At 46.1% G+C, this 20,323-nt stretch overlaps 1 protein-coding gene across 8 annotated transcripts in view; it reads left to right on the plus strand.

Annotated features, from left to right (window-relative positions):
* Positions 1 to 3,986: 3,986 nt before the first annotated feature.
* BCL2L1 (BCL2 like 1) overlaps positions 3,987 to 20,323 on the plus strand; it is a 60,432-nt gene continuing 44,095 nt past the window's right edge. The window contains exons 1-2 of one of the 8 annotated variants that reach the window (XM_085619525.1): positions 3,987 to 4,275; positions 8,888 to 9,530. In XM_085619525.1, the coding sequence (XP_085475651.1) occupies positions 8,997 to 9,530 (534 nt within the window). In that variant the 5' untranslated portion in view covers positions 3,987 to 4,275; positions 8,888 to 8,996. Of the gene's footprint in view, positions 4,436 to 4,476; positions 4,991 to 8,206; positions 8,672 to 8,881; positions 9,566 to 20,323 lie in introns of those variants that run through there. The other 7 variants (XM_085619523.1, XM_085619524.1, XM_085619530.1 and 4 more) reach the window with 7 other exon arrangements.

Here is a 20,323-nt window from a genome sequence, read left to right on the forward strand (position 1 = left end):
TCATCCTTGCGACTGGAGGGATTACACGGCTAATATTCTTGCACCATAGGGGAGTGAGACTCACAGAGAGCAGATTGTGGTCACTATCCGTGGATGCAACAACCTCCATGTCTACCAAGTGGGACCAGAGACGGAAATTTAAAAGGATATAATCTATCCTAGATGTGTGTCCCATCCTATTATAGGTATGTGCCCCTTTCTGGTCAGAAATGGATCTCCCATTGGTCGCCCTTAGGCCAAACTCCAAAGTGAGTGCATTTAGTTGTATTGCACGTTGGGACCATCTCTTAATTGGACTTATATTAAGAGGTGGAATACCTCTTTGGGAGTCCTCGCCTAGGGTGTCTAGAACATCGTCCCCTGCAAGTGGCTCATACGTACAGTTAAAATCCCCCATGACTAGGATAAATGAATTCGGGTTACACTCCCTTAGCCCATCCACCAGGGCCACTAGTGTCGGGGAAGGCAGACCTCTTTTTGGACCTCTAGTATAGATATTAAAAATCTCCAGAGGGCTGCCACTGCGAGAGCCCCTCAAAGACAGTCTCATCAGGTCAGGGGAGTTAGTCTTAAACTGCTTCACGTGTAAACCCGGGGAAAGTCTCACCCAAACGAGTAACCCGCCTAACGGGCGCCCCCTTCCCGTAGTTGAAGTGCTTGCAGCAACATAAAAGGTCATATAGCCCACTTTGTGCCGAGGTTCGATGGACCAAGTCTCCTGAAAGGCACAGATATCAAAGGATTCAATGAGAGAATTCCAATCAGCCAGCTCTAAGTTACGGCTTATGCCCGCCACATTCCAACAGATCACCTTAAGGTTCTCAGTGTTCGCGGCTTGCACTTCATGGAGTAAAAGAGAGTCGAGGGTCATACTGGAGAGAATGGGGGTACTTCCAACATCAGTTGTTGCCGACTTGATTCCGTTTAGAACAGTGCTGGTGCCAGTAGGGGCTATTCCATTCTGACTGCTATGCAAAGGGGTCAAAGAGGGAGACGGAGAAGGATCGCTGACACAAGGAGGCTCAATATATACTGCTACACTCAAGTCGCTGTATATAGCCCCAACGGACCCCAGAGAATTCAAATTCACCGCTCCATGATCATCACGTCAATAATCATGCCACGGTGAATATGAACGGGGGCCGGGGTTCCAAGGCATGAAAATGGGGTCAAGAGTAACATAGCGGGGCTGCCAACAGCCCCTCCCCTCACATGAGATATTTAAATCACCTGATAATTAGCTGATGTGGTAAATGCCGCCCATCGAAATCCTGGGTAAACAGGGGCTTACACTGTGGTCGGAAAATGCAGAACGAGGAGTAATCCGTGCCTAAATCTCTCTGCCCGTTTTGTGGTAGCCCACTGGACTTTGTGTGCCATCCAGTGAAACTGCATGCACCAGCAATCATCTCTCTTCTATTACTCTCAAATGACGTTTAGCAGGTTTTTTCTCCACGGAGCAACTGGAGATAGCTCGTTCGTGCTGTCCCAGCACCTATCACTTACACGTGTTTGTGGCGTGTCTCAGAATGTCTTGCCCTTCTGAACATAACCCACATGCAATGAGTTGCAGACCATGCCAAAGAAAGATCATTCCGGTTGCCCTTTGATTTGGAGCTTCTATACGCAGACATATAACGCTATCAAGTATCTCAAAGAAGAAACTCCATGTCCTCAAGTTGTATTACATAATTATCCTGCAATGAGCTCAATCAAAAACATTTTGGGATGGAAATAGGTAAACCCTCACTCAAATTCCTAACCCACCAGCAAAAACTGGGAAACAGACAAATGTTTTAGACTTTCTACATGAACCTTAACATTTTCAATGTTGGCCCTTTACTTACTACTCAGGGCAAATATGTAAATGTGCCCCTTTCTGGTCAGAAATGGATCTCCCATTGGTCGCCCTTAGGCCAAACTCCAAAGTGAGTGCATTTAGTTGTATTGCACGTTGGGACCATCTCTTAATTGGACTTATATTAAGAGGTGGAATACCTCTTTGGGAGTCCTCGCCTAGGGTGTCTAGAACATCGTCCCCTGCAAGTGGCTCATACGTACAGTTAAAATCCCCCATGACTAGGATAAATGAATTCGGGTTACACTCCCTTAGCCCATCCTCCAGGGCCACTAGTGTCGGGGAAGGCAGACCTCTTTTTGGACCTCTAGTATAGATATTAAAAATCTCCAGAGGGCTGCCACTGCGAGTGCCCCTCAAAGACAGTCTCATCAGGTCAGGGGAGTTAGTCTTAAACTGCTTCACGTGTAAACCCGGGGAAAGTCTCACCCAAACGAGTAACCCGCCTAACGGGCGCCCCCTTCCCGTAGTTGAAGTGCTTGCAGCAACATAAAAGGTCATATAGCCCACTTTGTGCCGAGGTTCGATGGACCAAGTCTCCTGAAAGGCACAGATATCAAAGGATTCAATGAGAGAATTCCAATCAGCCAGCTCTAAGTTACGGCTTATGCCCGCCACATTCCAACAGATCACCTTAAGGTTCTCAGTGTTCGCGGCTTGCACTTCATGGAGTAAAAGAGAGTCGAGGGTCATACTGGAGAGAATGGGGGTACTTCCAACATCAGTTGTTGCCGACTTGATTCCGTTTAGAACAGTGCTGGTGCCAGTAGGGGCTATTCCATTCTGACTGCTATGCAAAGGGGTCAAAGAGGGAGACGAAGAAGGATCACTGACACAAGGAGGCTCAATATATACTGCTACACTCAAGTCGCTGTATATAGCCCCAACGGACCCCAGAGAATTCAAATTCACCGCTCCATGATCATCACGTCAATAATCATGCCACGGTGAATATGAACGGGGGCCGGGGTTCCAAGGCATGAAAATGGGGTCAAGAGTAACATAGCGGGGCTGCCAACAGCCCCTCCCCTCACATGAGATATTTAAATCACCTGATAATTAGCTGATGTGGTAAATGCCGCCCATCGAAATCCTGGGTAAACAGGGGCTTACACTGTGGTCGGAAAATGCAGAACGAGTAGTAATCCGTGCCTAAATCTCTCTGCCCGTTTTGTGGTAGCCCACTGGACTTTGTGTGCCATCCAGTGAAACTGCATGCACCAGCAATCATCTCTCTTCTATTACTCTCAAATGACGTTTAGCAGGTTTTTTCTCCACGGAGCAACTGGAGATAGCTCGTTCGTGCTGTCCCAGCACCTATCACTTACACGTGTTTGTGGCGTGTCTCAGAATGTCTTGCCCTTCTGAACATAACCCACATGCAATGAGTTGCAGACCATGCCAAAGAAAGATCATTCCGGTTGCCCTTTGATTTGGAGCTTCTATACGCAGACATATAACGCTATCAAGTATCTCAAAGAAGAAACTCCATGTCCTCAAGTTGTATTACATAATTATCCTGCAATGAGCTCAATCAAAAACATTTTGGGATGGAAATAGGTAAACCCTCACTCAAATTCCTAACCCACCAGCAAAAACTGGGAAACAGACAAATGTTTTAGACTTTCTACATGAACCTTAACATTTTCAATGTTGGCCCTTTACTTACTACTCAGGGCAAATATGTAAATGCTAAAAGGCCTAAATTTGTAGTGGGCGCTGTACAAAGTTTAATATTTTTAATTCTGCAAAATATAATTACTTTTTCCACCAAGACCAACGCTTTCATTGGGGAAATTAATTCATGTCAAATAATTTTCAAAACATCTGGTAGGTGGGAGGTTGGCCTGAGACCGGCACGCACAAATGCCTCTTAGAGGCTGCGTCACAGTGAGGGGCAGCTAACTACCAAGAGGCCTGGCGTCGTGCCTGAAACACGTACGGCACTCGAGCCTTTTCAGCAAATCGCAAATTCAGATCATAAAGCCTGCTGAGCCGATGTTATACAGTCGCGGAAAACCACATTCCAACTACATTACCAGCCAGTTTTGGCTCGAACTTTAACCACGGCATTTACAAAACCTTAGAACTCCTGGAGATAAAGCCGCCCAATGCAAACTACGCAGCTGGGACAGAAGGCATGCAGGAAGTAACATACTCTTGGCGTACGAGCCGGGTGGCTTTCGGCAACGGAAATCGTCACAGAAGCTGCTTTGGGGCGGAGCTGTTAGTCCGATTAGCCTATGGCCGCCTTCTGGTGATTTTGGTCACGTGCTGCGATTCTGTTCACACTGTCCGGGAGCCGATTTAGACAGACAAGCTGAAAGAGAGGCTGATCAAGTCCTGATGCGAAGAAGCGGGGAGTCCATCTGAAGGAAGAAGATTTGCTGTAATACAGTGGAAATTTCTGCGGCAGGGTACGTAGACGTCACAATACTCAGCCAATAAACAACTGACATGCGTTTATCAGGCCAGTGGCGAGCCATTGCACAGCTTCAGAGGCCTCGTATCCAATGAATGACCAACAACAACTCCTCTCTCCAATCATATGATAAGGGGTTCCCTAACCAATGCAAGGTATGCGCACTTTCCGATGACTAATACGATATGTTTGCTCTTATATGATTGGTTTTGAGTACCTTGGTGTCCCCAAAGCTGCGGTTCTTCGCTCTCCCGTGAATACGAACAGAAGCCGTCTGTGAAAGGATTATTAACGGAAAATTAATTCCAGTCTCAAATAAAGCGCTGTCGAGTTACAGAGGGTGGGAGACCTATTATTAGGGTGCAAACCTTGCAGGGTTTCCATGTGACTGTTAAGAGCAAGGTGAGACTTTAAGTAGGGGGTGCCAGATTGCTGAAGTACAGGATACTGTGTTTCCAGAGTAGAATTTTCAATATACAAGCGATTGTTTTAAGCTGCCCTAGTTCCATTGAAACTAGCGAGAACTGCAACCACCAGAATGCCCTAGTTTATAAAATGAACGATAAGATCTGGAAACGTGGCGTTGTAGGGCTTGAAGTGACCAGGCCACCTGTCGAAGTCTTTTTTTATCGCTAAGGTGTGATATTTGGACCGCTAGAATTGAGGTGGAGGGTGAAACACCATGCTACCTAACTAATTGGGTGAGTCAGGTAAGTGTGCATGTACTTGCTTATCGGATCCTATCTCTAAAGAGAACATTCTTCGTATGTATAACTCCCTCATGATATCACGGTTCATAGCTGAACAGAAGACCCAGATACACTCACTGGAGACACCTCCCTGTACTAACGAGGTTTCAGCCCTCTAGGTTTCTCGGTCTTAAAACTGTGGGGGATGACCCACACTTCTCTTTGTATTTTATAGATTCAAATCTGGCCTCTTTCTATTGCTTCTGTATGGTGAATGTTCCTGTTAAGGTAATTTAGTTTGCAACAGTAAACGAAACATATTGTAGAAATGTGATAAGGCTCTATAAGTTCCCTATTTGTTGTCCTGGAATGCTGGACAGAGATGATGGGGGTAAATATGTGAGATGCAGGGGTATTAGTACGTGACCCCTGTAGGGTAAAATGATATAACTTGCATGGTACATCTTGCCACATAAAAACGCGAACGGGCATTCGTAGGAACTTTGGTCCAGATGTACGTAGGTAATCGTTTGCGATTACCAAATAGCTAATTTTTGCAATTCGTCTTTGGTAATCGTAAACTCAAATGTGTCTGACGCATTTTGCGATTCCCAGGGGGTCGCAAATAGACCTACCTCAATAATATTCATGAGGTAGGTCTCGGTTTGCTAGCCATTGGGAATTGCAAAAATCACAGGGATAATGGCCTGCTGAGGTCAACAGACCACCGTGTCTGTGATTGCTTTTCAATAAAGCAATTTTTTTTCTTTTAATGCAGGAAAACAGCATGTGTTAAAAAAAATATTTTTACAAACATTCACAAAGGCGAAGGGGTCTCTTGGGACCTCTTCCCATTTGCGAATGGGTTACCACCTACTTGAAGTAGTGGTAAAATTCGAATGTTTTGCGACTGCATTTCGGTCGCATAACATTCATATAACACTGCGATTCGGTATTAGGAAGGACGCCCTAAATATGCCCCTTCTTAATACCGAATCGCAAACCCAATTTGCGATTTGGTAATAGGTTATTGAATCGCAAATATGTCCACTGTACATTGAAAAATGCTGTTTGTGAACATACAAAAGCTTTGTACATCTGGCGCCAAGTCTGTGAGACAAAGGAAGTAGACTGGAGTCCATTGACTGAAAGATCTTGTGGATCATTTGGGCACCACACCAGAGGCGCAGCTTATTCTAAACCACCTTAGTTGAAACTCTGATCTCTGCTTTACCACTTAAGGTTGTGTGAGGCACAACACACATTTCTTTACCTTAAGTCCCATGGGTACCAAATTTGGGAGTGCTTAGAAGCAGGACTACCTACAGTCTTCTGTTAAGCAATGTTTGCCAAAACTACTGGTTATTTATGTTGAAGGTTGGATGGACAGACCTCAACAAGGAGATGCTGTGTGTTTTCAGGGTTTTAAACAAAAGTTTTTATTTTAAAAAAAGTCCGTTTTTTTTTTTTAGGTGTTTGCATACAGGAAGCTTTTTCTGTTTCCACCAAGATATAGTCCGAATGCACTAATCTGTACAGCATTTGAACATAGATATTTTCCAATTTTTGAGTACATTCTACCTGCTTCTTGAAGGCCTGCACATAGTTGTGCCATGGGCAACGGGGATAAAGAAATCTGTAATCCCTGCCACCTCAAGTTGTACCTAGCTTTCTTTGTGCTTAAAGTCCTCCGGGGGTCACATACACCTGAAAACAATGTCAGTGACCTCTGAATTATGGAGATCCAGCTGATGTAAAAATTGGAAATTATATTTTTTTACTAATTTACCTGGCAAGTGTGGCCTAGCGGGCTCTTAAATTCACAGGTGAACGTTTAGAGGATAAAGAAGCTGGTAGAGACCAGGCACCTTAATAAGTCAGCATTGAAATATCACACGATTGATGTTCGTTGGTATGAACTTAGTTACAGCTATACTTTATTCTGCCTCGGATCAGAAACTCCAGCACACGCTTGAGAGATTGAACACTTCACGGAGGGTTTGCATGTGGCATTGGAGTGGCAAAAATGAAGTGAGGTCTGACAGTAGGCTGGGAACGTCGAATGTATTCTGTCATGGGAATATTACAGACATTTAAGGAAGGTGGCAAAAACTTTAATTAGTGACAAAGTAAGCACTAGATGAAAGATTTCTGGAGTTACGGAAGCCCTCAGACTTGCACAGCATGTAGGTTTGGAGTCTTTTTAGGTATGTGAATTGTCGTTGATAAGTTCTAATATTTTTACCATCTTCTCTGACCAGTATTATGAACTGTATGGAGAATTTCAGCCCAACTTTGTTATTAATTGTTTTATATATTCTAAAATATGCTTTGCTATGTGATGCATCTGATGTATGGTGAAATCTGATTTTTCTATCTATATATATATATATATATATATATATATACGATCAAGTTCCCACTTGAAGCTTGCATCTTGGTGTGGTCAATTTACATTTTTCCCAAATACATATATATATATATATATATATATACGATCAAGTTCCCACTTGAAGCTTGCATCTTGGTGTGGTCCATTTACATTTTTCCCAAATACACGTTTCTCACAACCGTCTGAAGCGTTATTCATTGGAGACTCATGGCGCACACCAGCCTGGGGGTGAGTCAGAACATTTGCCTACACACATTATATCCTTGTGCCCGTGGGTTGTCGCCCTAATAAAACCCTTCGGTGGGTAGGTATGCGTGTGTGGTGTGCATAAGATTGCGATGGGTATATTTTCATGACCAACAAGTCTTCATGACGAGGCAAAGTAGTAGTTTTGAATGGCAGAAAATGCTGCCCTGAGGGCGCAGCTCGTGACAAAAAAACTAGGAATTCCGAGGCCTTTAAGCTCAGAATTCTAATGAAATGCGTGAAACTAATGTGTGACGCATGAGTATTTTGTAAAGAAACCTGCAATTTAGTTGCACGTTGTGTTTTATGCGATTGTGGCGTCAGTCAAAGAAATCGATTGATTGATATTTAAAAAAAAATTAAACTACATCCCCAGCATCCAATTGCTGTTGGTTGAAAAGCCAGGACTGGTCTCAGATGTCACCCATTAATTAGCCAGTCCAAATCAAGGGATGAGCAGGTAGGGGGCGGGCAGCTCCGTGGCAGACAATGGCCCGGTGTCTGGCACGGGGGGAGCTTGGGGCTACCGATGCCCCTGGCTGAAGATTAGCCGCCTTGTGGTGCTGGCCAGGGTTAATGATCCGCTATCTCGGTGATTCAGCAGCAGAACTCGCACGGATCACCACTGCTGGGCAGGCTCCAGGGCGCATTCCACCCATTGTGAAATCACAGGCGCAGCTCTGTGCCTCGCAGCAGCAGTCGGAAGGGTTCGTCCTGTGCTCACATCCTGTACCATAATATTGTCATCCTCGAGGCGGCGGTGGCAGCAGGGCGGGCGCGGCCGCTGGTGCCGTGCACTGAGCGCACACTCTGATTCACGGCGGGGGCGGGGAGAAGGCAGGGCCACCAGCTCCCAGGGCGGCCGGGGCATTGATGGGAAGGGGAGGGCTGCCTTCTGCTGTCAGACCAGGCTGGCCCGCTCCTCTTCTGGGACACAAGCCTTCTGACTAGGGCTCGGTAGCCACCTGAGACCCCCCAGCCTTTGGCGACTCGCAGAGCTGCCTGGTGTCGGCGCCTCAAGGCCAGACCTGTTTGTTATACCGGGACACGCCTGGGGAGTGCAGGTAAAGCTCATGTTACCCTGCAGTTCTGGTGGTTGGTTCAGTTGTGGTTAAGGCTTTGAAGCCCATGAGAACTGGGTGATTTGCATTTCACAGAGGCCTATTATTGTGCGGCTATGTTGTGTACTCGACTGTGCTACGCTTGCTTCTGTCTCATTTACCTGGTATTTTCTGTGAGTGTCCTCTTTGAAATCACAACCTTTGTTTTTATCTTTGCAGTCTTGATCCTGCTCTCCAAAGGACATTGAACGAGAACCCAGCCACTGAGTATCTTGCTCAGCTTAGTTTTCTGAACCATGGACTTTTGGATCCCACATGCTGTGTGAATATGTCTGATGGTAACCGAGAACTCGTGATTGACTTTATATCCCACAAGTTGGGGCAGAAGGGCTACTCCTTCAACCTGTGCTGTGCCAGTGGCCATGAAAATGGGACACAGCTGCCTGAGGCGGGTGAGGGCAATGGTAGACCTAATGGGAGTCCTTCCTGGGAGTCTGCTGCTGCCCAGGCGATGACAGACGTCTCATTCCCAAGCACCAGTGCCAACGATGCAGTGAAGATGGCACTCCGAGATGCTGGAGATGAGTTTGAACTGAGGTACTGCAGGGCGTTCAGTGACCTCACCTCCCAGCTTCATATCACCCCAGACACGGCGTACCAGAGCTTTGAGCAAGTCGTGAATGAACTCTTCCGCGATGGGGTGAATTGGGGCCGCATTGTGGCCTTTTTCTCTTTTGGAGGCGCCCTTAGCGTCGAAAGTGTTGACAAGGAGATGGAGGGACTTGTAGCGAACATTGTTTCATGGATGTCCACATACCTGAGCAGGAATTTGGATCCTTGGATCCAGGAAAATGGAGGATGGGTAAGGAATCCCTTCTTATCCCTTTCAGTATTTAGGTAAATTGTCTGTTTTATGTATTCAACTTCTAATCGTAGGATGCCCGTCAGCAATTAGTTTTCCAGTTGACGCTTATTCTTGTCTCAGTTTTGGATATCACACATTTGTGATGTCACTCAGACGTTTGTCACCTCTCCAGGTCCTCGGTGATCTCTAGATTCCTATTCTCTTGTCAACCGGGGGGGGGGGGGGGGGGGGGAGGGTTTGGGTACTGTGAACCTTCTTACAGATGGCTTGGCTGGGCACAAATACTCTGCCTCATACATGAGACTTTACCCACTAAAGGAAATAAAGCAGGGGCGTTTGATGTAGGTTAAGTAGTATCGTAGCTATGCTGTATTTTGCGGTTAACGTCTCATTTTGTAAAAAAAGATTCATGTATGTTCGATGTGTTTGCTTAATGTGGATATCCTGATAAAGCGATTGGATCTAGCCCTCCCGGTTCTAAGCTCGACCGCCTGAAATCATCAGTACAAATGACATGCTCCGAAGGTCAGAGGTCACACAGTGAACCTGGAGGGGGACTGTGCATCTCATTATTACCTCGTATGTTATCAGGTTTGACCATAATTGGTGATAAATCCATGGGATTTTTTATCTACAAATGTGAGAGAGGGAGAGCTGGGAGTGTGATACATTCTATAATCAATTTAGGCTCATGTAGGTTTGGCGGTGTGAATGGGAAGAAACTGCATAGGTTGGATGGGCTTTGTTGTCCCCTGAAGCTGCCAGATGCCACTGCGCTGGCTTTAGTATTACAGACTGAAGCTTTCTCGCTGTGGGTCAGTGTTGCGGAAGATTGCATGGGTCCTGTCACCTAATGGGTGGGTTGTTAGGAGCTGAGGAGGCCATTAGAGGTGTGGGGTTCCACAAATCTCTTTTATCCAGTTATTTTTTTCCTTTTTGTCAGCCTGTTTGCCAGGTGGTGTCTATGGCGCTGCCCCTGGTCATGGCAGTAAGAATGCATCAGGGGACCTTGTGGGTGGCAGGTGTTCTTGTGGCTGCGATGCTTTAAACACAATTTGAATTCAGTGATTGATGAGACACTGGTTTACATTTATCTTGTAAGCATGGCCGAGTTGCACTGGAAGCAGAACAATTCTGAATTTTAATGCTTCTGACCGCCTATCCCATGCCTGGGCTCAATGCAAAAAAAAATAATCGGTGAACAAAATTCGAATAATTCAAAATAAAGTTGATTTTTTTAAAATCATTTTTGTGTGCTTAAAGATAGCTTCAGGTTGCTTGTTTCGCCTGCGTTTAGATATTACCAGAAAGGCCAAGCAAAGTGATACTACCCACGCTGGCGCTGATAAATTGTAAGAGCTGGGTGATCTTGACAATTTGTATCTACCTACATTTTTTAATTAAACGCTAGCTCCATATGTCCCTTTGTTAGGCTGTATGCTATGCTAATGAACGAGGGTAATCAGGTTTATGCTAAAGCAGCGAATATAAATGCTGGCCAATAACGTTATTTAGAGCAGCTGTAGTAATAAACACCTATACACATTTGTTACTTACGTTCAAAGGTCAGTTTCGAGTGTATTGCCACAGTAAATCTTAAATGACACTAGAAAAAAACACTGTATTGCTTCACAGATTGCAGGTAACATTTACTTTACACTGGCAAACAGTCCTCGAAATAATCACGATGCCTCTTTAATGTGATATTTACCTAACTGCGCACATTTTATCCCTTGAACCCGTGTTTTGGTTGAATGCCTTTTGATGGAAAAATACATGGCATAAACCGATGTACAGAATATTGTAGCCTAATATTATTGTTTGCGGGGTGGTAGAGGCTTCATAACCCTCTAGAGGCTCTGCCTGCACACAGTGATGGCAAGTTGCGTATTTCGCCCTTTGCCTCTTTATATATACTAAATAACACAGAACTGTGAACTGAATCTTCCCCAGGCTCTTGCTGGGCGAAGTGTGGTCCGAATCTAGAAAGGGTGCTGCTTGCTATTCTTTATTGTTCTTTAGGGTAAGATGGGATTTTATGGGGACCTGGTTCCAGTGCCGTTTGCCTTTGCAGCGTCCAGGGCTTTGGTGAGCGAACTCATTAATGCTGGTTGGTATAGACCCCTCCTCGCCCTTTTCAGCCTTTTGCTTGGTGCCCACCCCTTACCACCCTCGCTTGTGTTGTTTGCCGGCCTCTTGGGGCTGTCGGTCATAATTGCCCCTCCCCCAGCCTTGGCGCTGGTCTCTTTTGTTCCTTTAGGCGCGGGAGCAGATTAGTGGACAGGCGGAAGTACCTCTCGAAACAGGTGCCTGCAGAAGATCTGGTCATGTAGAATGGGGCTGAGTCAGTCACACCCCTGGCTCTGCCCCACCCTGTCAGCCCTGAGGCGCGCCGGCCCGCGGGGTAACATCTCCTTTTCACTATCTCCCAGCGCGCCTCTCGGGATCCTTTCGACCTACTAGTTGCTTATTCAGCAGGATGCAGAGGGCGAGTGCCGAGTCCCTTGGGCCCGCGCCTCTCCCTCTGCCAGCCTTAGCTACTGTGCCGTGGTTGCTATGAACAGGTGCCTCCTGGGTTCGTAGCGCTGCCTGGGAGATGGGCTTCAAAGCTTCGCTAGACCTGCAATAAGTGACTTATTGGAGAGGCGGAAGTTGAAAGGGAGTCCGTGTTCCCTCGCAGAGAGGAATGTCTGGCATGCCATTGTTAGGCGTCCTTGAGGGCAGGGCGACTCAGAAACCACAACCAGCACGAGTTTAAAAGTCCCTTCTCAGGCCTCGCCCGGCGGCTGACGTGGCTGGCTGATCGAAGGTGGCTTACCACGACTGGAGCTGCGCTGCAGAGCTGCTACTTTCAGGCTTGAACTAGGGCCTAGCAGTTAAGTTTCTCATGGTTAATGGGGTTGAGCAAATGCTGTGCCACATAGCCCCGCAGGTTCAAATGAGGGTGTCCCAAACACACGCTGTGCTGCATTGCCCTGCAGGTTCAGATGAGGATATCCCAAACACACCCTCCCCACTTGCGGCTTGGTATCCCACTCTTGTGTTACTTTAACTCCCCTATTGTTCCTTAAAGGGGCCCTCAAGTGTAAAGAAAAGAGGTAGTTCTCTTTATCCAGTCCTGCATTCATGAATAACAGGCATTCCAGACTCTTCCTTTGTTTTATGATGTCTGCTTGGGGTTGGAGTAGTGCTAGTCACCCACTGCTTGTGAGGGTTAATCAATTCCATCTGGTTTACAATTGCAAAGACCACAACAGATGATGAGGAAGGGCAACTTTTCTTACTTTTCATCTCTGTTATAGTCTCTTTATGCTGTTAATCGTTGGTTTAATAGTCCCCTCCTCCATCTGAGCCCAGTAATCATTGCCATGCACTGCTAGTGCCTTCTTTGCAAAATATAGTGCCCACTCCACTTGCTTCTAGTGCACGTCAATACATCTTACTGTCGCAACTTCAACCAACACACCCTTCCCAGAAGCACCTAGTGCAGAAACTTAAACCATTCGGCCATGCCGTAATAACTGCAGATTGAGCGTGATATAAATGAAATACAATTATATCTACCGTCCAACTCCTCCTGCATTCTACACAAGGCCCAGATTGTAACAAATTGCCAATATTTTGCATTCTTTTATTGATTGTGCCCTAACCACTTCTGCTGGAAAGGGATTCCCTGCAACAGCAGCTCTGAAGCTTCCTTCAGCATCTCCTGACAAGTCTCATCTCTTGGAAAGTTGAATCAGGATTCAACTCATGTAGAACATGTTCATCATCACAACTTTAATTTGTATCCGTGAGATACTTAACACTGCGTCCTCTCTCATTCACTCTGTACACATTTATGTTCATAAACCATCAATCGTACAATTTTATCTACACACCTTGCACTGTAGTGTCCTTCAGAAGTAAACAGGCTGCACTCAGCTATGATTTTTTTCAATGGCTGAATCGGCCACTCATTTAGAGTGTTTGTTCTGCTGGATCTCTCTGATGCATACGCTTCTGCGAATTTAGCAGCATTCTGATGATTAGACCCGGATGCTTAGTTAGCTAGCATTATTCAAGCACAAATAATATGCTATTCAATAAGTCACTTTTTGGTGAATACTACTATTAGCCTTTAGCCTTTTGCCTTTAATGATAATGCCTATCTAGAAGATGCACCTCTCATGACTTGGTATTGGCCTTTGCCCTCAGCAGAAGTAGTCCACAGCTTAAAAAGAATGTACCAATGTACTTCACTTCCTGCATTTATCGTCTTCTGGCTACCTTTGAAGGCATCCATACTCAGCTAACTGAACCTGCATTGCTCTGCCCTTGCGGACACTATCTATGCTGACTTCTGATGCTTTCTTACTCTACCACCTGGTGACCACCATTCTGAGGACCACTGAGATACTTGTCTATATAATCCCCGCCTTATTCAACACAATTGATTTAGCTTGTTTGTTTGAAGTTCGATGTATGCTAGTAGCCCTGCCGCACCGGTCAATTCTCCAGAGGCGTCTTGGCTGTTACCATAGTGCTTTCCTATGTTCCCCAGTCCCGATGATGACCTCTCACTTATTATAGAGGTCGAAATGACGTCAACATAGACTCGCTGCCCACACTTGTTAAATTATTTTCTGGATTTCTAATTCATTTGTAGTCTTCTATATACACGCAGCACTTTTTTACTTTTGTCGCTCAGTGTGATCACTTTTCAGAGTGCTTAACCCCTGATAATACTGCGTACATAGAAAGAAATGTAAGTAATAAGTCAACTGTTCGTTAAAATTGCCCTAAAGATTGATCTTACTTCCTGGATGAAATATGCATCTGCATATTATTCTAATTTTTTTAAAACCATCTTTTTATTGAAACAAGTATTCGAACCACCATTACACTCAATGATCATTGAATTACATTATTTGAACAACATTCGGGATGCAAGGTATAGTGTGATATATACTTGGAAGGCATCTCTATCATAACCCTTGGCTCTTTTTGTATTGTTCATCTGTAGGTCCCTCGCTTTTGTCCTTGCCGTTCAGCTAGGTTCTATATTTCCCGCATGGAGTCTAGATTTTTTTCCATTTGTTGGCACATCCTCTACTCTCATACACCACCTTTTCTGCGAGTTGGCACGGGTCCATGTCTTGCTTCCAACTAGTAAGCCTCGGCGCCTCCTGAGCCCCCCACAATCTTGCAATATTACGCTTCGCCACCCCTGAGGCTAGCTTTAAGTCAGGTTTTGTGTTTGTGGGCCAAGTGGACTCCCCTGTGACTCCCAAAAGATGCCATCTTGCATCAAACTGCATGCAGAGTCCTAGCACCTCTGACATGACCCCAGCCACTTCTGACCAATAGTGCTGGATTTTGGGACACCACCAGATAATGTGGAAGAAGGTGCCCACCATCCCACACCTTCTAGCACAATGGTCTGTGTCTGATCTCCCTAGTCTATAATGGAGTGTTCTGGCAGTGTATGATCTGTGTAGGACTCTAAGCTGGATTAGTCTGAATCTTGCCCGTATAGCCACCATTCGGGGGCATTGGATCGCTTCCTGACAATCGTCATCATTGAGCAACCCTAGGTCTGATTCCCAGGCCTCTCAGTGGGCCCAGGAGGTCAGTGAAGTTATTCATTATCTTACGGTATGTGAGGGAGACCGCTTTCTCTAACATGGGGTCAAGTAGGAGTCGGTCCTCTAGAGGGGAATATACGGGCAGCAGTTCCCCGTCTGGCATATGGCGTCTCAGGGCGTGTCCCAACTGCAGGTAGCGGAAGTGTTCGCCGCCGTCCATTTGATATTCAGTCTGGGGCTCTGTAAAGGTCATCCTATTACCATTTCTCCATATGTCCCCTAGTGAGTCTATGCCAATTAGGCGCCATCCACGGGATCCCTGTAGGCGCCCCATGTTGCCCAGTAAGTCACTTTATAATAATAATTACATTTTATAAGGCGCCTGGTTACACTAGGCCAGTGTGTCCCGGCACTGCGGTGCAAACTACCCTCTGCCGCTAAGACCTATCCTAAAACGAGCGACTATGCAACCGGAAACAGATAAGTCTTCAGTTTTTTACGGAAAGTAGCCTCCGAACCCTCAGACTCAGGGGGAGTTTGTTCCATTGCTGTGCGGCCAAAAAGCGGAATGAATGCCCCCCCCCCATCTGTGCTCGTTTAATGGGAGGCACACACACCAGACCTGTCCCGCTTGATCTAAGTTGCCGGATAGGGGAATATAGGGTAAGTAGGTCAAACAAATAAGAGGGGCCTGTCCTTTGGATAATCCGGTGGCAGACCCACATCGCCTTGAACCTAATCGGTAGCCAGTGGAGGGAGACCAGCGCCTTCTTAGCAGAGGCTCTCCTCGGGATCATAAGAACCAGGCGCGCAGCTGCGTTTTGGATGCCTTGGAGTCTTTGCACGCATTTAGCGGTAGCACCTAGGTACAGTAAATTCCTGTAATCAAGGTGCGATGTCACCAGGGCCTGTACCATGGGCTTCCTGGCTGCTGTAGGCCCCGCAGGACTCTAAAACAAGCGCCTGCCAACCGCCTGGTATGATACTCAAAAGAGAGCTTGTTATCCATCCATACCCCAAGGTTCTTAGCCTGAGTGCAGGGCATGGGGGTAGGCCCCAAACTCTGGGGCCACCACGCCGATGACCACACTGATGGAGCTTTCTCAAACACAAGCACCTCGGTCTTATTGCCATTCAACTTCAGGCAGTTGTTGGCCATCCACAGTGCAGGTTCTTGCATTCATGCCACAAAGTTGGAGGCTGTCGTGTCCCGTGCCTTTGTAAGGGAAACCACCGGTTGAGTTTCATCGGCGTAGGACACCACCATGACTCCAAGAGTAGCGTCTGTTGAGTCAGTCTGGACTGCAATCCTAGCAGGTTTGTGCCCATGTGCAATGCCCGCACCACCGCTTGTATATATGTGGGTAGAGACCTTTCCCTATTGCTACGATATAGGGCTGCTAGATGCCCACATTTTCCCATAGTGGATCGATCTACCTGCTATGCTGGTTCAGAGTGTGGTGCAAAGGCCCATCCATTGACATTGATAAGTTGGGCCGCCAGGTAGTAGTTTTGGACGTCTGGTACCGCCAGTACCCCCCCCCCCCCCCCCCCCATAGACCCCGCACTGGAGTTTGCGCAATGCTATGCATGGTTTACCTCCCTCCCACAGGAGGTTTTGTTGTTCCCCCTCTATGGTACGGAAGAAGGTGTTTGGAATCTTATATGGTGTATTCTGCAGAGTGTAGAGCAGGCACGTGAGGGCCATCATTTTAAAAAGCACTGCTCTATCCATGAGAGTCAGCAGCAGTCGTCACCAGTGTGCCACGTTCTCGCGTAGTCTCATCAGTTGAGGGTTTATGTTTAGGCGTGGGAATTCCTCCGCCGACCCCGTGATCCATATGCCCAGGTATTTCACCTTGCCGTGTTGTTCCATGGCCACGCAGTTGGATGTGAGTGGTGGGAGTTCCCCTGATAGGGTGTAAATTGAGGATTTGTCCCAATTTATCTGGTATCCAAAATGTGAGCCATGGAGACTGAGTATATTGATGAGCCTGTGGAACGTTTGTCTTGGTCTGGATGCGTATAGTAGTACGTCGGAGTATAGCGAAATACGCTCTTCCCATCCACCCCGCCCCAACATCTATACCCCAGACCATGGGATCCCCTCGGATCCATGCTGCGAGTGGTTCAAGCGCCATCACAAAGATGATTGGGGAGAGTGGGCACTCTTGCCACGTGCCTCTGTAGCGTAAAGGACCTCGACACTGCTCCGTTAACCCACACTCGGGCTCTTGGATTGCAGTACAGGTGGCGGGCCCACGTACAAAAGTTCGGCCCAAAAACTAGCCTAGCCAAGACCGCATGTAGATAGGGCCATTCAACGGTGTGAATTGCCATGCGGGCGTCTAGGGACAGTAGTGCGGTTAGTTCAGTTGGATTCGCTGCCATGGCATGCATTACCCCATAGCATCTGCATTTATTGAATGTAATTTTGAAATGAGTCCACAGTTAACCTTTGTTCTATCCATATCAGGACTGAAGTAGTGCAGAGATCTTCTTGGTCACTGTGGCCTACCACCTAAGCATGTCCCTTCTTGTTATCTCCTATGTCAATTATCCCATAGATGTGTCCTTTGCCTTACAAGAAAGGGTAGCTCGTAGGCCGTGGCTGGCTGGTGAACTTTGATAGTGAAGAAGCAGAAACTATTACGACAAATTGGAGCAGAACAAGCCTTAATCATCTTTGCGAGTTGTGGGGCTGCATGAGGATGGATTTCCTTCCAAGAACATTTTTGCAACAACAGAGGCCTTTTACAGTACCATTGTCACAAATTAGGAGAAAGCCACGTGTTCTGAAGGGGCTGCAATAATATATTCCAATATATTTGTGATTTGCCAAATGACCATTACATTCCCCGGAGTTTTTGGAGCTCTTTCTTGTCCCTTCCGATTACGTTCTTAATCATATGGTATGAATCTACTTGCACTGGATAGGAAAAATAGTAGTTATACCCATCTCACAAACAAAGACTGTAGACCGCATAATAAGATGAAGCCTACATCCTCGTACATCAGTGCTAATCCTCCATTATTAAGAGCTTGAAGGATTAGTGCGATGACCATTTATGCCAATCTTATATCGTCAGTCCCAAAGCAAACGCAATGATACAATTGAAAGCTTTATCACTGTAGATGATTAAATTCCTCAACCAACGGCGTGCAATATCAATCACTGTAGTATGGGGTGTCCATTCTCCTCAAATTATCAACTTTAAAAATATTTTTTAAATGCACTATTTTGTACAAAACATTGACGTGCCATTTCAGTAAAATCCACCCAATAATGCCACGTTTGTGATAAAGTTGCCCGCAAGAGCCAGATTGACATAAAGAATTGGTACAGTATGGTATGGATGGGGCACTGTTATGCTAGAGATAGCCAGAATTGCTCTTATATGTACCATGTCCCCTGAGTTATGCTCTGGTGATGCCTCAGGCCGGTCCTCTGATTCTCTCATGATTCCATGCTGAGGCCCAGTAGCAGCAGACTAGCATAGCAGCAGGGACTAGTGGATGTTTTCCAGTTGACTCTAGGATTGTCCCACCATAGTCGAACTCTTCTCGGCAAGGCAGCAGCTGAGACCAAGATCATTTACGGCTTTGCCTGATCAGCCATGGCTGAGGCTTGCACTACTTATAGGCCCTAACCGTAGTGAGTAATTTTCTATCGGTGATTGCTGAAATGCACTGGGTCTCTGCCCCTGACCCCGCATGGGGCAGCTGTTGATATTGTAGACCTGTTTTCTCACAGCTCACCTATGTGGTGTCCCATAAATCTATCCTTTCTCTTGTAACTTTGTGAGATATCTAATAGGCCTGTCCTAGGCTTAGTAGATACACTTCTAGCTCAGTTGTGTGGTACCCCATATGTCTGTCTCCTCTTTTCTATTGGTTTTAAGTTACATTTTTATTTCACTCTTTCCTAAAACTCTGTAACTCTTGCATCAGTTGGATGGTAATATATAGCCCCATCTCTTGTGGAACAGTTACATCGAGTCCACATCTTTAGTAAGCCTTTTTTTATTTCTTCCTTAGTTGCAGGGGGGCCTTAATCTTCACCTCTGTTCCCTCTTTCTTCTATTTCAGCCCACGAGTCCCCCTTAACATACACTATGTACTGGATTTGCCTTTGCTGGTTAAAGCACACCCACTGCTTTCCCAGGGCGCGAGTGGCCTGTGCTTCCTGTTATTGAGCGCTCAATCAGCTGCTTTCCGCGTGCCCTCGATGCTGCTAACAGTCGGCTGTATTGATTGAAATCAGGCATGTTTCCTAACGGCAACAGCAAAAACCACTGTGAAGCAAATGAATGGGCACCTCCCTACCACCGAGCCCATGTTTTAGATCTGTTTGCAGCATTCCACCCCTAGCTGTGACCTATGACATCCCACTTACAATTTTCCAAGAATTGGAGTGGTACGACATGTACCCTTGCTCTTTTCCTGCCTTGATCACCACACCCTTATCCGATGTGGGCTGCGTATGAGAATTATGAATTGCGTTATGGAATTGCTGTGGCAATAGTCACCCACCGCAGTAATTTCAGCCCGCCTCTTTAAAATGATATTCATCATTGGAGACTTTGACATAAAGGTTGACTCAAACTAAACTCCTCATGGGGGAAGTTCTTTGTTTCCTAAGTCAGCGGCTGACCTCTTGCCCAGGCGGTGGTACAGACGTGCTTCCTTGTGTGGCTTCTGCTCAGTGTTGGTAACTGGGGCTTAGCGGGGAAACCAGAGCCTTGTGGTTTATTCGTGTCAAGAGGATGTGGTAACTAGGCTTACTGCCAGCTGATAAACGCTTTTGCCTCTTACTCCTCCGGCGATTCTTCTTGCTTCTCACCTTCTCTTGATCCTTCTAACTGTATATAAAAATTATTTTCTTTCCATCTCTAATTAGCGGTGCCTCGTGCCCTTCCTTGAGTTACAACGCTTCATTTACATGAATGAACTGTATTTTTGGTAAATTTTTAGTAATATGCACTGTGAGGATACCTTCTGAGCACATGCCTTTCATTCCCACCTTCATTGAGCTAATGTTGTCACCTCTTTCCATGTTCTAACAGAAGGTATAGTAAAAAGGGGCTGAGATAAAGGACTAGTTTTGCCCCATTAATTTGTGTTTCTTGCATCTAGCTTCTTAGTTTGTTCTGTTTTTTTATGGGCTAGTAGTGACAAATAAACTTTCCGTTTGGCTGAGAGGCATGGGATAGTCACAATGTG

The sequence above is a fragment of the Triturus cristatus genome, chromosome 7, assembly GCF_964204655.1.
Source record: "Triturus cristatus chromosome 7, aTriCri1.1, whole genome shotgun sequence".
NCBI lineage: Eukaryota > Metazoa > Chordata > Amphibia > Caudata > Salamandridae > Triturus > Triturus cristatus.